The sequence below is a fragment of the Cyprinus carpio genome, chromosome A12 (assembly GCF_018340385.1).
Source record: "Cyprinus carpio isolate SPL01 chromosome A12, ASM1834038v1, whole genome shotgun sequence".
NCBI classification, from domain to species: domain Eukaryota; kingdom Metazoa; phylum Chordata; class Actinopteri; order Cypriniformes; family Cyprinidae; genus Cyprinus; species Cyprinus carpio.
Genome location: NC_056583.1, coordinates 5,036,377 through 5,055,396, shown reverse-complemented (window position 1 = coordinate 5,055,396; position 19,020 = coordinate 5,036,377). Strand labels below are relative to the sequence as shown.

Below are 19,020 nucleotides of genomic sequence, written 5' to 3'. Positions count from 1 at the left end.
TTGTGAACCTTTTCAAATATTTGCCTTCAAGTTTACAGTGTACTGTATAGCTACTGTAAGTCATGTATGTGTAAAAAAACAAGACCATAGCAAGAATGTTCCACTAATACAGCTTGAAAAATTGCATGGTTTTTGCACTTTTTCCAGATTAGCTAAATCTTAAGTGTGTAATCTCAGACTATCAGTAAATTGTAGGTTGATTTATCTGAAAAGTGTAACAATGTCTCTGGTGCTTTCAGAACATTTCTGTCTGTTTGAGCATCCTGAAAAACACTGGCTCAACCAATGGCATAAGTCTGGGATGGGACTATTTGTTTAACCAATGGAAGACAGGGAGTGTTCGGTAGTAATTCAACAGTAATTCAAATTAACTCAATGATTCTTGTGGCTCAGGGATTATGCACCTCTAGTTTATTTTCTGTTCATTTCTATTGAACCTAAAGGAACAGTACAGTATTATCAGTCTTGCAGTTTGTCCTTGGAGTTAACTTTGTAATGGCAACATTAAAGATATGAGCATTTAATCCTAAAAGCATGAGGTTATGGAATGCTTTTAAGTGTTAAAATTTCTAACTATGCTCATAAAGTGTGAAATGAATTATGCACATGGTTAAGTAGTTCAATAGACTGTGCAATATCATGCCGGGATGAAGCAAAGTCACATGGTTGAATAGTCACAGTATAGATGCTTTTCATTCAGATCAACCAGAGATAATCTTAACTTGCATTTCTAGTGTCAGTTGAAGCAGGAGCAGTGTGTGGTGATGTAAAGCAGCTGGAGATACAGTAGAGTTGTCATCAACTCCTGAGAGGGCAGATAATCCAGTACCCCCACCCTGCTAACCATTAATAATCTGCTGGTAGGATCCTCCTCCCCCAGCATCCTCCAGCAGCCTATGGAAACCCTACAAACCCATCCCCCTCTAGCATCCCTATATAAATGTATATATTCTCAGCCTCTGTTTGTCCACTCTCAAAATTAAAGGTTGCATCGTAAAAAAATGATGCATTTTATTTTCAGCAATACTTTTAATTAGAAAAAAAGACATATTTTACATTACACAACACAGCTCCCTGTGTTCTAGAAGTGCTGATGTTGCAACACAGACTCATTGGAAAAATGTGCCTCTACCCACATTTTGGCAAAACTCCAAAAACCAGCTGAAATTAGCATCAGTAGCAGTTAAACACCAACAAATTATCAAACCAATTATGATTACAATGCAGGTTTTCAATAAATATATATTTTTTTTCTTACATGCAGCTTCTTGCACAATACTGTTATGTATGAAAGCCCGTTTCCGCCGCTGAATAAAAAATAAAAGAGGTAATTGTGACTTTTTATCTCACAATTCTGACTTTTTTTCTCAGAATTGTGTGATACAATTTGGAGAACATATTTTATCTCGGAATTGTGACTATATATCTCGCAATTCTGACTTTATGGAAAATTGTGACTTTATATCTCGCAATTGCAAGTTTATATCTCCCAATTCTGTAAAAAAAAAAGTCAGAATTGTGTGATAAAAAGTCACAATAACCTTTTTATTATTGTTATTATTATTATTATTATTATTATTATTATTATTTATTTTTTTTATTCAGTGGTGGAAATGGGCTTCCATAGTTATGACCTCAACTCAAACAAACATGCTATTAACATTACTGGAAGAATGCTTGTTCATAGCTTCCAGAAGGTGCCAAAATTGTGAGAATGTTTCTTGTTAACTGGGAAAAAACTTTTGACAATAGTGCATGATTAGTGTGAACTAATGTTATTAGTATTAATATTAATATTATTTGTACTACTATCACATTACAAGCTCGATATGTATAGCTTTTCTGACATGGTAAACCTGCTTGGTAGCTCACCTGGTACAGCAGTTTATTTGCGATGCAGATGTTTTGCTTCCCACTATTAAAACCTCAGAGCTTTGATTAAAAAAAAAAAAAAAAAAAAAACCCAAAGCATTTAAAGATCATCTTAAGACATATTATTGAAAAAAATATATAATAATAGAATGACAACTGATATTTATGCATTTTATGTATTCTCATTATCTCATTTACTAGCTATCAGTAATAATATCTCAGTAATAGTCAGTAATAGTCTCAGTAATCTCATTGATTTACTAGCTATCAGTAATAATTTCATCTTACTTTTTGGTCATATAAATATCAGCAACTGCACCAAAATGCACATTTGCTCAGTTTGGGTCTCTGAATGAAACTGAGGTGGGTTTTCATCCTCAAGCGGTAGCTCTTAAATGTATTATTATTATTATTATTATTATTTTGTCTGGGTTCAATAAACAGTTCCAGTTCAAAAAATTTGATTTTTTCAGGCTATCATTTTGTATGTCAGGCATTACAGGGTTCCAGCTAGGCTGAAGCTCTTTCACACCGACCCCAGGCCACCAATCATTCTTATCATCCCTGTATTTGTATGTTTTGCTTCTGGTCACAGGATAAGGCTAAATATCTTAGAGTGTATTCTCAATGCTGTATCTTCATCTACTGCCAAATGTGAGGGGAAGATGGCAGATGGCAAGACTTTATTTTGCATAAGAAAGAAACAACCACATGGAGCAGCAGAGCCAGATACAGTAACAAAACAGCCTGGATGTATTACAGCAATGTATTCGTGATCAGAGAGCTTGAAATGAGGTGTGCACACACACATACTCATGCTGACTATGATGAAGGGGAGTGATTATGTAGCAGGGCTGAAATGGTAATCTGTGCTGCAGTGAGGGGTTGTGCCGCCTCAGACAGAGGACATGCGTTTCTGACCCACTCTTTCCTGCTGTACAATTACACAGCAGTAAATGGGCTGAGGGCTTTTGCTGAAGCATGCTAGCACTTACAGTGATGGAGGCCACACTCTCAAAACATGCTGACATATGCCATGGGTTTGTGATTCATATTCTAATCATGGGGTGTAATGCATCCAAGCTGACCCAGTCATTCATAATTCCAAACATGCTGTACTTTAGAGCCTTCTCTTTAAGTGCATTGCTCATCTAATCAGAATTGCTAAGTATTTCTCATAGTTTGGGATTCCCTCAATTTGGCATGGATTTAACATATTAATCATGTTCTCCAGCATGATTTGAGAATTCTTTGAATATTTTGTGCTTCAAAGTTCATATGATCAGTGTCACTAATTTGCTTATTTTGAGTAGAACTAGAGCAGAATCTTTTATATTTATTGATTTGTAAATATTTTGTCAACATTTATTTCATTTGGTACAGGGCTGGTATAGTAAGCTAAAACTAATAAAACATTCATTACTTAAAATAAATGTTAACTGAAAAAATAAATAAATAAAACTTAAATTTACTATATTTTAGACACCTATAATACTAAAACAACACATAGTGGGGTAAGTTGTCACATTGGAAATCTTTACTGTAGCCCATTGTAGTCTGGTCCCACATAAAACACAAACCACATCAATGACATAATATATCCCTTATTCCAGATATAAAATTACCTTAAAAAAAATTAAAAGCACAAAGCTTTAAATGATTTGTTTGTATTGCCACCGGCTGTAATGACTAGAGTAAAGCACAGTTGATTATAACTTATTTTACTGACATTTAAAATCTGCATTGTTTGTGGCAAACTAAAACAAGAAAATAATTCAAAAAAAAAAAAAAAAAAAAAAAAAAATAAATCTTATTGATTTTCAATAACCAAAATCAACAATATTCATCCTCTCCTTTCTGTTTTGTCCAGGTTTGCGTGTGTAAGCAGTTTGGGGTCCGTTACATAATGGGAAATACTTCACAGTGATTGTACATCCCATAAACAGATCAGATCACCTCATACGACCTGTCTTCAGTCAGTGTCAGACGAGGTGAAATGTTTTAGTATGGTTCTCTATTGATGTTTAAATCTAATATACTAATGATTGTTATGCTGGTAAGGGATGCACTAAGGCTACTGAATGTAAATAAGGTGCATTAGCAGAATGCAAAACAGAGGCAAAGCACCCCGGCATGTGAAAAGATCATGAATGTGATCCAGGTATATCATGTTCATAAAGGCTATAATATAATGAAAATATTATGTCTGCTCTGAGGTAATCCATTATTCTTATAAATGTGGGTTGCTGTTTTTAAACAATGTTTGCTAATTTCATGTGTCAGAAAGGAAATATGAATGAAATAAAGCTATCAGAATAAGTTCTGACATTAACTGACAAAAAAGTAAAATTTATTGGCAGATGCAGATGATTAATAATGCGAAATATTGCGGACCAGTAGTTTAAAGTCATGCCTTGGCGCCCCCTGTTGGAGAACAAACTACAGTAATTCATTTACATTGTAAAATGCATAAAACACAGAACTCATTAAAACTTACAGAAATATAGAGATTTAATGCTTTTCATATTTTTATGTCGTAAAAATAACACAACAATAATAAAAATTCGTTTATTCTCCATTTTTATGTGAAACCCACAAAAAACTCTTACACTGAGGTGTAACTCTTCTTACTTCTATGTATAATGAGCATATGTAATAAACATAATGTGAATTAATAATCATGAATAATAGATTAAATTACCTGAAAATAACAAATGTAAAAATTCAAAAGTGGTGCATAAGATGGCCTTTCAAATGAAGGCAGTCTTCTCAGCTTCTCAAAAGAATTTACATTGACACAATGTGGTCTGTCTGTAGACACTAGAAAAAATGGATAAAGCTCTTTTGGTCCAGCTTATGTGAGTACACACATTCTATCTAAATTAATAAATAAATCCCTTCATGTTTGTATCTGTTTATGAAAAGATGTCTGGACGTTTAGTTTTGTTGTGGTGAAATAAACACATTTCATCCTCTCAGTAACCCTTGGGCACTCTCTTCACATTGTATCCACAATCCAGACAATGTGGCAAGATTTAAAAGCTGGAATGCAAGCTTGCCAGAGGAAAATGAAAATGTTTTCCTCTTGTTTCAGCCACAAGCTGTCCTGTTCCATCTTCAGTCCAGGCCTGGCTTACAGTACGTTCAGAGATAATCCAGAAAAAACAATCTAGCAAAATAGCAAAACAATTACACCCGGTTTTCAGACTATACTTCTTTATTCTGTTCCTTACAGATTCATATCTGCTTGCGAAAAAAAAAAAAAAAAAAAAAACAGATAAAAAGAACATCCTTTTCCCAAAAGTCACATCCATTTCCCAAAAATCCATGTGTGTGTGTGTGTGTGTTTAAGCAAAGGATTTCACTGCGATCACTAACATATTTGTGACATACAGTAATCAGAGGCTCATAAGCTCTGACTGGGTGCGGTTCATCTCAAAGCACATTTTACACTAGTCTTTCCCCTCTACTGCCATTACATCTAGTTTTGTCAGAAGTTTACAGAAGTTCATGTCACTAATGATGGAAATGAATCATTATGTAGCAAGTATGCAATTTAAAAACACATAGCAACCAAATGTCACACCCAGAAATGAAAATTCTTTCATCATTTACCCTCATGTCTTTTCAAACCTGTGTGAGTTTCTTTCTTCTGTTGAGCACAAAATATGTTTTGAAGATTGTTGGTTTCCAAACAGTTGACGGTAGCTATTGACTGCGAAAGTATTTTTTCCATACTATGGATGTCAGTGGCTACCAGCAACCCTTTGAACATTCTTCAAAATATCTTCTTTTGTGCACAACAGAAGAATGAAACTCACACAGGTTTGGGACAATTTAATGGTGAGTAAATGATGACAGAATTTTCATTTTGGGGTGAACTATAACCTTTAAATGTCATTGTACAAACATAACAGTAATGGAACAAAGTACATAAGATGAAAAAGATTTACATACGCTTTATTCTTTCATAACACCTTCAACTTATGAAGAACATTCAGCGATACCACATTTATGGCAATTATACAAATACATCACCACAGAACATTATAATGGAGTATATTACAGAATCTGCACCACACTCACAGATTTTAAAAGTCATTCCCAAGGCACTGGCAAATTAACATACATTTGGAAAAACAATACTGGTTAATGTGCTTTAATATCCAGTTTTTACTTCACTGCTTTGTACATTTGTGCACATGATGTAACCTCATAACCCAGAGGTTATGCATTTGACTTTGGCCAAAAATACTCAAATATGTGCTGGCCATGTGAAGACCATGTCAGAATATTAAGACGTCGTCTGTCCCTTATTTTTCCCTCTTAGGGAGAGAACAAAACAATTCTACAAATGAATTACAATTGGTCTCTCACTAAAGAGGCATTTGATGCATATAAAAGGCTCTAATCTAAGATATATCAAGCCATTTACTGAAAACAAAGTCTATAAAATTCATTCGCTTTAAAAAACAAGAGACAACCAATAAAAGCGTACAGTATGTGCTTAAAAGGAAACATTTAAACCTAAAATGGCAAAGTGATCCTTTGCATAGTCTGTTGCATTTTTATTATTACTATTAATATTTTTAGGTAACACCAAGAGCTATTGTTTCACTCATTTGTCAGCTTAATTTGATAAAAAAAAACAACAACAAAAAAAACAATACAAACCATTACACAAATTGATCTGTCCGTAAATTAACAAAGCAAATGGCTAAAAAGTCTATAAACACTCATAATAAGACAATACACACAATACAAACTCAAATAGTACCTCTATCACGTGAGGTACAAATTCAACATACTCAAGAGCTAAATGAAAATACTAAATATATACCGTACATGTAAAGATAAAGCAATGCACTGCAAGATTACTTTGTAAGTGGTACTTCCTAGTAAAATATTTGTACCTTTGAGAGACCGATAGTCTTTGATTGCTTTGGAAAAATTGTCAGTGCAAGACAAAAGGCACTTGGTGGTTTCAATACTTCGGTGTACATCTGGAAACATTCACAGCTTTAGTTATAGTATATATACTATATAGTATTTATACAGAATATATACTATATGTCCCCCTTGGTCCGTTCACCGCGGGGACCCCTCAAGGTTCATAAAAGTTTGAAGCAAAATACTTCCGGAACTAACGCTGGTGAAAAAGTGGGCGGGCACTAATGTACTTAAATGACTTTCATTGGATGGTCGAAAACAGCTGAAACATTCTAAATATCTTCTTTTGAGTACCATAGAAGAACTAAAACTAAAATTAATTTTCCATTCAACAGTAAACCATTTCCAGGTTTAGAAATAATAGATAGAAAATGTACTGTGGAACTCAGGGTAGACTTGTTTTAATTTGGCCTGAATGAGGGATAGACCTACACTTAATTTCATTTGTGTCAAATGTAATATGTTGTCTACTCTGACTAAGATCCATAAGTAATAACAACAGGCTGGTGATTTTACTGTAATGTAGCCGTGGGATGAAATAAGCTTCCCTTATGGATATTTTGTGCAGAACACTTTGGCTTGATATCCATTTAAGTGCTTTAAATAAAATCCATGCACGTCTAGTCAGGCAAATCTGCCCATGGACAAAGTATTTAGCATTTTTTTAAAGTGCAAAGAATTGGTATGTCGAAGCCGAAGAAGAGCATATAAATAAAATCTGCCTGCTCCATATACAAGCACAGTGCAGGGGCTCCAATGATCCTTCATTGTAACATGAGTACCATATTGCATAATGTACCATACTGCATATAATATTCAACAGTTCTTTGACCCTTAACCTCTGATCCATGGACTTTGTTTAAATGGCACAGTTTCAGAAGGTCCGGGTTTTGGTCCAGTACTGTATATCAGGTTGGAGTTGGGAATGGGAATTTGTGCAGTTTAAGGCTGTCCGTTGGTGCATTGGCATGGGCTCACCAGCGCCCGCTCACACTGGCAATGTCTGTGTGGAACTGGCGTGGCAGTCGACCGCTGGCGCCCCCTTCTAGGAATGATGAGCGGATGTTGGGCGGCTCAAAGAGCTTTCTTCGGTTCTTGTTCAGCTCTGTCAAAACAAAAAGAGGGCTTAAATAATGCAGACATTCATGTTAACATCACAGTAAAATGGAAATAGTGAAAGATCTCTTATCCATATTGCCAATTAAAAGGTCAAAACATTTGTATACTATGGCACAAATGCATGTATGAATCAAACAACCGCTCCTTATCTAAGATTATAGCAAACTACTGATATTGATTTGGAAACCTGAAAACGAGTTAGCAGTTCCATCGTCCTGAAATCAGTAGATATTTGAAGCTCAAGATATCTTCATGTTCTACGACATAATATACATCAGTCTGTATACATTTTTTTTTGTTACTTTTTCTTAACACGTGGCTAAACGGGTCTAAAGAGGTTGTCAGGGACATAAACGTCTCATGCCAAACTCATCTTCTCACTAGTCGACTTTTACAGCCTCACTGTTTTTACAATCTCGCCCCCGCAAACTGTTCTAACTCAAACATTCAGGGGAAATGGTTTTAAATAAAGACTAAAAGAGTTGTTTTAAGCTTAATGGTGATTACGTTAAAGTCATGTGATGGTGGTTTAGAACATTTATAGCCTACATTTAGCTTTTTACCTCTGGTATTGTATTTAGGTTTCAAAAAATCATAAAAGTTGTGTTAATTTGTAGAGCTTATCATGATGAAAAATGTGTTAGGATAATAAAAGTTGGACAAAAGTTAGCATGATGCTAACTCTGATAGCACACGTACATCACATTTGATGTCTGCATTTACATCTGCAAGATGTATTTTTTAGTGTTTGCTCATCTGCAGTATGTCTTTTGGACATTTCAGATGTCAAATAGACGTTTAGAAGATGTCTTTAAGATGTTTATGATTTAGAATGTATAAGAAAACACAAAATATTAAAGATGTCTATCAGATGTTTGTACACAGCAGATGCTTTCCAGATGAAGTGATCTTTAACAGACATCTTGCAGACGTACGTGTGCTATCTGGGAAGCTGATACAACATAATACACTTAATACATAATAAATACACAATACATACAAATATTGGGTATATTAATGCATTTTTAAATATTTTTCTTTTTAAATCAATACTTTTCAGTAAAGAATGGATGCTATTTCAACATCACTCAGTTTGTTGCATTCTCCCTCAGTGTCTTAAAAATTGGTCTAAATAAGGTATACTGCCTTAAAATGCTGCCTGTGTTGACAGCTCACTAGTTTTTGACAGCTCAGTCTCAGTCTAGGTGGCATTGACAATTCAAACCTTCCAAAGGAGGACATGTCTCTCTCTGGGACCAAACTTGCATCAGCCCAGATTACAGTAAATTGTGTCCAAGGTCAGTCAGAGACATAAACACAGGCCTGCGGTCATTTCCTGTCTTCCTCATGCCTCTACTCTTTAGAATCCCATCCGCACCATAATTTCATTTTTAACAGTGAAAGGTCGACCTCAACCTCAGGCATTGTGTTTTATTCTCCAACCACAGGGCTGATAAAACCAGAACAATGTTTTTGTTTTAGTAAATATCCTTGCCAGACTGCAGGAAGTCATAATGGTTATCGAGCAGTGGGTGGTCGAAATATATCACAGATGTTTGAGATGTCTAATGGCCATGTTGTCACTTTCACTTGCTGTCATGTGGACAGTCAGTCAACCCTGGCTGGTTATGGAAGTGGAAAGCCAAATCCAATTTCATCTCTGACACCTCAATAAATCATAATCATAATCCCCAAACCCTGCAGCTGTCCAAATTACTCAAAGCTATTAAAAAGGCAAATCTTACATGGCATGTTGTGTCCATCTGCTATCACGGTTATTGTTCTGTTGGTTGGTATCAAGTTGATATTACACTTTCTTAAAGAAATGTAACAAGACCAGTCTTTCAGCAGTAAATAGTTACTCAGTTTGGTACCTGAGGGGTGTCTGACTAACAGGTGGCTGTTTTCCAATAATCATTTGTATTGGTGTGGGCTTTCTGTGGAAGGTGCTTATGTTAATGCAGTTGTGTGCATGAACAGTCAAATGAACTTCTTGGTATTATTGCACAGTACATCTTCAGTGAATGTACAACAAAAATATCAGATCTGTGCATTAGGATCGACCTAACAGACCTGCCACTTGTCTATTATTATCATTAATATTAATCAAACAGCCATATCAATAAAAAATACATTTTAATTAACTTCAATTACCTACTGTTTATATGAAAAAAAAAATAAACAACTTAAAAAGCTACTTGAAAAATATAGAAAAATAATTAAGAAAAACTTGACATGCCAGTTTTAATATTATTTGTTAACTTAAGATAATAATAATAATAAATAATAACTAATAAATCTGGCTGTCTGTTTTTGATCCTGTCAGTAAGATGCTTCTCTCAGTGATTAAGACATGCTGGAGTAATTGCAGAATTAAAGTGTAAATACTTGCGATGCTCGCATAAAAATATTTATACAAATTGTTTTAACAATTAATTTTCTTTATTTTTTAATTAGACTTGGTGGGGGAAAAAATGAGAGAAAGACATGATATCAAGACATAAAAATCACTATATTAATAAATAAAACACATAATATTAATGGCAGTGCTAAATGGGTATACTGTATATAAAGATTGTTTTAAGTTCATGCAAATTAAAAATGATATATTTAAAAAAAAATTATGTCACAAATTTTACTGTAATGTTTTAGGGCTATATTCATTCTTTTTATCCCTAGAAATTGATTAAAATCTATGTGGACGCATCAGTATGAGCTTTGGTATCGGTGATACTTGACTCTATTCACATTTCAAATTAGAAAAATATTTAAAATATACAGTCTTTATACTGTTTCAACATACATTTGGTGATTCAGTGGCAAACTATAATTATGATTATAAATTGTAATGTTAGGTGTGACTTATCATGATTTACTACAGAAAAATGGCATTAATAAATCAGTTTGTTCCTATATAACACTATTATGTTAACCCTAGTAGTTCAGAAGGGAACTGACCTGAGATGGCCAGCAGCATTTTCCTGCGGGCTCCGAATGTAGTAATGCCGAGCTCTTTCAGGTCCTGATCGGTCAGTGTGAGGAACGTCTGAAGGTCAATCTGTGAAATTCAAAAAAATGAGTTAGCTGTTCACTCCAGTATTTCATGTTGCTTCATAAAAGCCTATTTTGCCAAAGACTGTGTTGTTAAATAGATTTAAAGTGCATTTTCAACATGCTTTCTACTGAGTTCTGCGCATGAAAATATGTGCAGCTAAAATGGGTTAAGCACTAAAAGACATAAGACATAAAAACAACCTCCCAGTGACAGAAATCATCTAAAAGTCAATTACGTGTTCTCATTTCAAACAGCAACACTAATAGAGAAGGTATCGGCAGCTCCGTCTGTACCTCCTGCTGTTGGAAGACGTCGGTATATTTCCCGAGGCCAAGTTTACTGAAGAGCTCAGGCAGATCTGATCCTTTGAAGGATGTGTTGAGATTACAGCCATTAGTTCCCGTCACCGACGAGATGCAGTCCATGTAGTTGCTGCTGCTTAGGTAGTGCTCTAATAAAACAAAACCAAAAAAAATGGTTACCAGTGTTTACCAGGTTACCAAACTTTACACTTAAACCAGTGAGCTGCCTTCCTAAACAGCATTTTTAAGGCTTTGCAGATACCATGGTGTGGCCAAACTGCATTCATAACCTTGTGAAAAAAAGTGAACTTATTATTTTCAGATAATATTGTAATAAAAGTAGTGCACTTAATATTTTTAAAAACTGCACTTGCAGATATCATAAGTTCATATGGTATATCATACAGTATTTTTTGTGGTACTACTGTATACAGTACACTCATTTTGATGTGTAATTGACATGTAAAATACTTGATTTTTAATTTATTTGAACTGTAGTGTTGTTTAATATTACATTTAAAGTAAATATATTTTAAATGTACAAAATTGCAACTTCATTATTACAAATGATATGCATGATTCAATAGAAATTACACAAAATTTTAGTCTACTATATAGTAAATGCTTGTTAGTAGATTTGTCAGTACTCATGTATTTCAGAGTCAATATAACATAAGATAATACAGCTCAGTCATGCTGACTGAAGAGCACACCTGTTTTGTTCTGCTTTCTTTTGGGGCTGATGGGAGAGGGAAAGTCACTGTGTGCTGGGAGCCCGCTCCCATTCCTTTCCCTCCAGTTATCCGAGTCACTGCCACTCGCCACCCCCTCTCTACTGTTGGAGCGGGACAGGGCTAGAGGCGACCCTATCACATATCAAAACACATATCATATTAAGTTTATTCCTCTAAAATCATGCAGTGATGCATCAATAAAAATTATTAATAACAAGCATATAGGCATTGCCAGAGCTAATCATCTTCAGTGAGGACTCTGCACACACTTGTACACACTGAATGAACCGATTGAACTATAATCAGCATACAGCAATTCACACGACAAGGTCAAGGTTTATTTATATAGCACCTTAAAACAGCACGAATGTTGACCAAAGTGCTTCACAAGCAGAGCAACAGACACACATAATAAAACAGAACACACCAAGTATTTTATCTGATAAAGATATAGGAGATATGTGCTTAGCCCATCTGCTGGAGCGCTTGAGTTTACCTCATATGTAGTTGACATGGTGGGTTTATATGATACGTGGTTTGCCCTGCGCAACTCCTTAATAGTTTCTGCAGGCATAGACTTTGAGAAGCCCAGACCGCTCCACGTGTTAGTAGGGGTACGGACCTCCGTCACCACTGGCTTCTTTAACATGGCTGAACAGAGAAACACAGAAGATGGTGTATTTAACAAAAATACAAAAAAACTCGTAAGATGTCAAATAGAGGTCACTTTGTTAAGAATTGTCATATTTCACCCTTAAATAGTAAAAAAGAAAAAATATTAATAAAAAAAAAAAATGACATTACAAAAATTAAAAATTACATATTACATTTTTTTATATTTATATATTAAAATTACATAATAATATATAACAATAATATAACAATAATAATATATTTAATATTTATATAACTACATTATGCAATATAATTAAAATTGTATATATATCTTGTTAATAAAATATATTGTCATGGTATATAATTAAGTACTTTACAAAAAATCTGAATAAATATTTATTACATTAATTTTTATTTTTTCAAATATTTTTTATCTGATTTAAAAATAAAAATTAAAAAAATATAACAATATTTTCACACAACACAAAAAAGAACACTCTTATATAAAATTTTTTTTTTTGTTTTGTTGGAGGAGGAATTGTGAAGTAATTGTCATGAAAATAATATCACAGCACAAAATATGTAAATAGTCCTAAGACTTCTTTTAAGAAAATAAACTTCTTTTCTGTCAATTTGTGGCAAAACATGACCGAAACATGAATGTTATTGGTGGTTTTTGTAGGAATCAGGAATTATAATTAGTTGATCAAGAATTTGATGACAAATTCTCCTGCACTGTGTCAAAACCCAGAAGTTTTACAATAAAACAGTGTGCCACATTTACATAAAGTTCCAACATAAATCATTAACAAAGAACTATTTACAGTATGCAGGCAAGAAGAGTGTTAACACTGCGTGCATTCTTCATTCTCAGGTCCTAAGTTTACATTATGAACGCTGGACACAGGACGTGAGGTGTGGAGAAGCTTTATGAGGCAGAGTGTATTTACCGTAAATGTGAAACAGGACTTTAATGACACCCTACTCACTGCCAGACATTCAGCCTATGAAGACACTGTAGTCCTGGTTTGTTCATTGCTGGCACACTAGACTAAACACAACCGGTTTCCAATTCCCCCAACAGCCTACCAGCAGAATTGTTTTTAACAATACAGATGGGTGGGAGACACTCTTTAAGGCTCTGTATATAGCTTTAACTGTGATTTGATTTGTCAAGCACATACCTTTGGTTGCCAATAACTTCTTTTGCTCGTAGTCGAACGCCTGTAGAAGTGAACAGAGAAAAGAATGTTTAGGCTGTTAGGAAGGATTTAAGAATTATGTCCCTCATTTCTCCTGTCAGCTCAGTTTATAGAATAAGAAAGGCAAATGGTAAACATTGCTTCATTCTGTCAAAAACATTTACTAGACTGGCAAACAGAATAGTGACGACTTTCTGTTGTTTCAGAAACATGGCATTGTCTTGAGAGGCAGGGCTTGAGATCACAACACAGACAGAACATGTAGTACCTGTCAAAAGTTTGGAATAATTAAGATTTTTTTTTTTTTTTTATAAATACTTTTGAAAGAAATCTTTTATCCTTACCAAGGCTGCATTTATTTGATCAAAAACAGTAAAAACTATAATATTTTGAAATATTATTCATTTTTTTAATGTTTCCTATTGTATTATATTTTAAAATATAATTTATTCCTGTGATGCAAAGCCTTCAGAGTCACATGATCCTTCAGAAATCATTCTTAAATGATAATTTGCTGTTTAAGGAACATTGTTGAAAACAGTTTTTGCTTCATTATATTTTTGTGGAAACCATGAAACTCTACCATTCAAAAGTTTGCGATAAGTAAGAAAAAAATATATTTCCATTCACAAAGATGCATTAAATATAGATTTTTATGAATTTATGATTTTTATGAATGAAATATAATTTTTTTTTATTCATTGCAGAATCCTGAAAGAAAAGTGTCATGGTTTCCTACAAAAATTTTAAGCACTAAAAACAGTTTTCAGCATTGATAATAATAGGAACCATTATAAATAATTGATCACGAGTAATTATTGATAATAATTGAGCTGCAAATCAGTATATTAGAATGATTTCTGAAGGATGATGTGACACTGAAGACTGGAGTAATGATGCTGAAAATTCAGCTTTGCCTCACAGGAATAAATTACATTTTAAAATATAATCAAAGAGAAATCAGTTCTTTTAAATTGTAATAATATTTCACAATATTATTGTTTTTGATCAAATAAATGCAGCTTTGGTGAGCATAAGAGACTTCATTTTAGAAACATTAAGAAATCTTAATTATTCCAAACTTTTGACAGGTAGTGTATTATTTCCATAAGGGATGTTACTGAAACGCTGAAAGCTAACTGAGATATAGATGGCTGCTCTATTCATTTGAAAACTGTCTTTGGAACTAAGGGAAGCACTATGACTGAGTTTATAAGTCATTTTAAGAGTTCACTACCTGCATGCTGGGGAAGGAGGATTGGGGCGGCAGACGAATTCTGTCTGAATTCTGCTGAGCGGCCCGTTCGGCTGCTCTTTCACTGCCTGGAGCGCGTTTATCAGCCACCGGACTCTCCGAGGCACTGGAGTCAGAGTCTGACAACAGACAGTCTGAACTAGATGGGTAAAAGCGTAGATAAATAGAACAATATGTTTAATCACATGCTGCATTAGTGGCTAACTCTAACATCGACTAGTTGAGGGAATGTGTGTGTGTTCATACTGTAGGAGGGAGTTCTTGGTGCCCTGAAGCAGCTCCAGGGCTTGCCTCTTTCCTGACGTCGTCTTACAAGATGCCAACATCTGCTTCAGTTCATTGCTGTTTCCCGAGTGAGAGGGACTTCGAGGCATGCCCACCTCCACGAACGTATCTGATCCTGAAACACACACACGTACACATAGACGAAACAGTGTTATTCTATCCTCAAGCCCCCATATTGAACATTTTGGTGGAGTAGTTTGAGATTGTATTCCTGTTGCACTTAGCATCAGAAAATATTACATGAGATTGAATTGACTTCACCTCATCTGAAAGGAAAAACAGACTGACTAAATGGATGTTAGGCCAACTCAAACAGCTTTAACAATGCTGGAGCATGGAAAACCTTGGCCTTGTATTTCCACAGATGTCCCGTTCAGAGAGCAGGAAGGAATGGTATAATAATTTGGAACTGAGTTTATATTTATCCATAATTAGACTGACCAAAGTCAATAAATTCTCGCTTTCAATCTAGAGAAGGTCGAGGAGTTGTTTCAAGTGCTAATCAAATGGTTGACATAATTCAGCGGTGAATGTCACTGGTTGCATAAAGAGTATAATATATCTTTCAATTAATGTGGCCTTGGCAAGGGGCATGCATGAAATGTTGATTCACATGGCAGACATTGCAGTTTAAATGAAGCTTGCTGGCATTTACCAGTTAAAATGACTCAATTCTGACATATGTCAGGATATGCCATCACACTTGACTGACTGTAAAGTTTTTGTTTTTTAAATAATAAATAAATAAAAATAATAATAATCGCAGAAATTTTTTTTAAAAAATAAAATGCATTTATTTGATCAAAATTACAGTAAAAACAATAATATTGTGAAATATTAGGATTTAAATAAACTTTTTAAAACTGATTTAACTGATTCTTTGATAAATACTGTAGAAAGCTCAAAAGAACATTTATTCTATTTTTTTTTAAATATAAATCTTTTTTTAACATTATAAATGTCTTTACATTCACTTTTATCCATTTGATGTGTCCTTGCTGAATAAATTATTAATTAAAAAAAAACTGGTAGTGTGTATATGTATAACAATTAACAATTATTAATATTAATATTAATATCTTACAATTTGTTTATTTTTCTGATCAAATTGGAAACGTTTGATCTTATATTAAGCAATTTTTTTTTACCAAGAAAAAATACAAAATTACTTGTCAAGAAAGTGATTTTTGCAGTGCTGAGGATTTAATGAAGAGCCTTGGAAAATGCAGACCTTGGTCTTGGCTGGATTTGCTGGACAGCGGTTCAGAAGGGCAGTGGGGACTGGCTTCCTGTACAGAGTCGCCATGAGCTGCGGTCAGAACTTTATCTGCCAGAGACGCTGAAGACATTCTGCTGTACATGGTGCTGGGCTGCTACACAACACACATGCACACAATATTCTGGTCAAGAGGATTCCAACGAAGACTAACTATGAGATATATACACAACATTAGCATAATTATATAACATTTTTAGCATAACTATATATCATCTCACGATGGTGAAAGAATACTTGCTCACTTTGCTACTAAGGGAGGACACAGCTTTACTGCAGTCTGATACTCCGTTGACTTGGGCGTCTATGGGGGCGAGACCAGGTGGAGGGGATGGAGTGTTCTGGGTGTAGCCCGGCACCCCTGACAGCAAGATGCTGGTTAGAGTGGCCTGGGTGGCTGGGTGGATCATCAAGTGCGATGAGAAACCTAAGAAAAAAAAAATTGTTTAGATTGAAAGACCTTTTACTATTGTATAATAAAATTCTAACATTAACTATAATATATAATACAATAAGATATAATATAATAATGGACTGCGTTCTAAAAAACAACAACGTAAATGTAAAGTGGACTCTAGAGAAACATTCCTATTATATAATGAAATTCCAATATTAAAAAATAAAATAGACTGGGTTCTAAATAACAGCGTGAATGTAAAGTAGACTGAGACCCTATCAGAACTAAAGGGGAGCAAAGTAATCCACTTTCAAATTCAGGTACTTTGTTCTTTTATTTCAAGATAATGTAAGTGTTAACATATGAGATGATGAATCCATACAAAGTGTGTTTGTTTGTGGAGGAAGTCTGTCAGTCTTCTCTTGACCTGGAGTGCTGGCTAGTGAGCTGGGCCAGAGATTGGGGCTGGGTGCTCCAGAGGTGGATGTCTGTAATGGGCTGATGGAGCTGTTGAGAGCGTTGAGAAGGGAGTTGGTGGAAGGTCCTGTCATGGAGGCTGCCGTAGGTCCCAGAAGACCTATAGGTCAGACAAAAAATATGAGAAAATAAACTATAAACACAATTTCAACATAAGACATATCCTGAGCACTTAAATAAATAGTTCAGAAATGAAAATCTGCAGCAAATTTACTTACTCTTAAGCTGTCTAAGATGAATGGGAGTTTTTTTTTTTTTTTTCTTAAACAGAACAGTTTTTGAAAAATTCAGCATTACATCATTTGCTTAGCAATGGATCCAGCAGTGAATGGATGCCGACAGAATTAGAGTCCAAACAGTTGATTTGTTTCTTACAAACATGCAGCTTTTCACAGACATTAATTGATGGACTGGAGTGGTGTGGATTATTGTGGTGTTTTTATCAGCTGTTTGGACTCTCATTCTGACGGCACCCATTCACTGTAGAGGATCCATTGGTAAGCAAGTGATGGAATGCTACATTTCTCCAAATCTGTTCAGATAAAGAAACAAACCCATCGACATCTCGGACGACACGAGGGTGAGTAAATGTTGAGCAAATTTAAACTTTTGAAAGCACTTACTGTGCAAGACGTACATCTCATTCAGCTGTTCAGCTAATGTAGTGTTAATTTTGCAAACAAATTTGAACCTAATTTTAGTGATTTAGACTTCTGACTAAATTCTTTTAGTCACATTTTGGCAGGGAGACAGAAATAATAATTGATTTAGTCCCCCTACTTTTTTGGGGAAAAAATTCGTAATTTTTACTCATTTACTCATCTTTGGTGCAAAGAAAAAAAATGCAAAACTCATGTAAAACTACAAATTCAGGACCATGCAGAAGTCTAAGCCAACTGGTTTAGTCGGCAGAACCAGCAATGGCATAGTAAGTGGAAGTGGCAATCCTGTTATGCTTTGCACCCACTTACAAGCCTGACAATAATGCCCCCTTGCTTTTTGTATTGTACACACACCCCTGCATTTTAGACTTTTGAATACTGTGAAGTGTTCTCCAGTTTCAGTCCACACACACACACACACACACACACACACACACACACACACACACAAAGATGATTAGAAGTTGATTAGAAGACTAGATGTACTTTAATAGCCATGGGCTAATAAATGTACTCTTTTCTTACCCAGGCTGGTGAGGCCGAGGCCGGCAGAGGCCAGGATGTCGAGGCCAACAGGGCAGCTGAGAGGTGGAGGTGGAGCAGGGCCAGACGGAGGACTGCTGCTGTAACTGCTGCTGATGCTGCTGGTAGGGACTGATACGCCGCTGCTCTCCAAACCCAACAGATAACGCCTGGCCTCATACATGTTCAGAGCGTTCCTCTCCACACTCTTCACTATCACTGACTGACAGCCCAAACAAAAGAGTTTTACAGTTTAGAAATCAGCTCCCGTCCACTAGTAGGTGCTATATTTTATTA

The 19,020-nt window shown here is 35.0% G+C and overlaps 1 protein-coding gene across 2 annotated transcripts in view; it reads right to left on the bottom strand.

Moving 5' to 3' along the window:
* Positions 1-5,806: 5,806 nt before the first annotated feature.
* Positions 5,807-19,020, bottom strand: part of bicc1b (BicC family RNA binding protein 1b) — an 85,252-nt gene continuing 72,038 nt past the window's right edge. Inside the window, exons 10-21 of one of the 2 annotated variants that reach the window (XM_042767228.1) lie at positions 18,727-18,946; positions 17,490-17,639; positions 16,911-17,092; positions 16,621-16,762; positions 15,351-15,504; positions 15,087-15,243; positions 13,832-13,871; positions 12,529-12,683; positions 12,012-12,165; positions 11,290-11,447; positions 10,900-10,999; positions 5,807-7,927 (exon numbers count right to left, since the gene is read on the bottom strand). In XM_042767228.1, the coding sequence (XP_042623162.1) occupies positions 7,797-7,927; positions 10,900-10,999; positions 11,290-11,447; positions 12,012-12,165; positions 12,529-12,683; positions 13,832-13,871; positions 15,087-15,243; positions 15,351-15,504; positions 16,621-16,762; positions 16,911-17,092; positions 17,490-17,639; positions 18,727-18,946 (1,743 nt within the window). In that variant the 3' untranslated portion in view covers positions 5,807-7,796. Of the gene's footprint in view, positions 7,928-10,899; positions 11,000-11,289; positions 11,448-12,011; positions 12,166-12,528; positions 12,684-13,831; positions 13,872-15,086; positions 15,244-15,350; positions 15,505-16,620; positions 16,763-16,910; positions 17,093-17,444; positions 17,640-18,726; positions 18,947-19,020 lie in introns of both variants that reach the window. The other variant, XM_042767227.1, reaches the window with a different exon arrangement.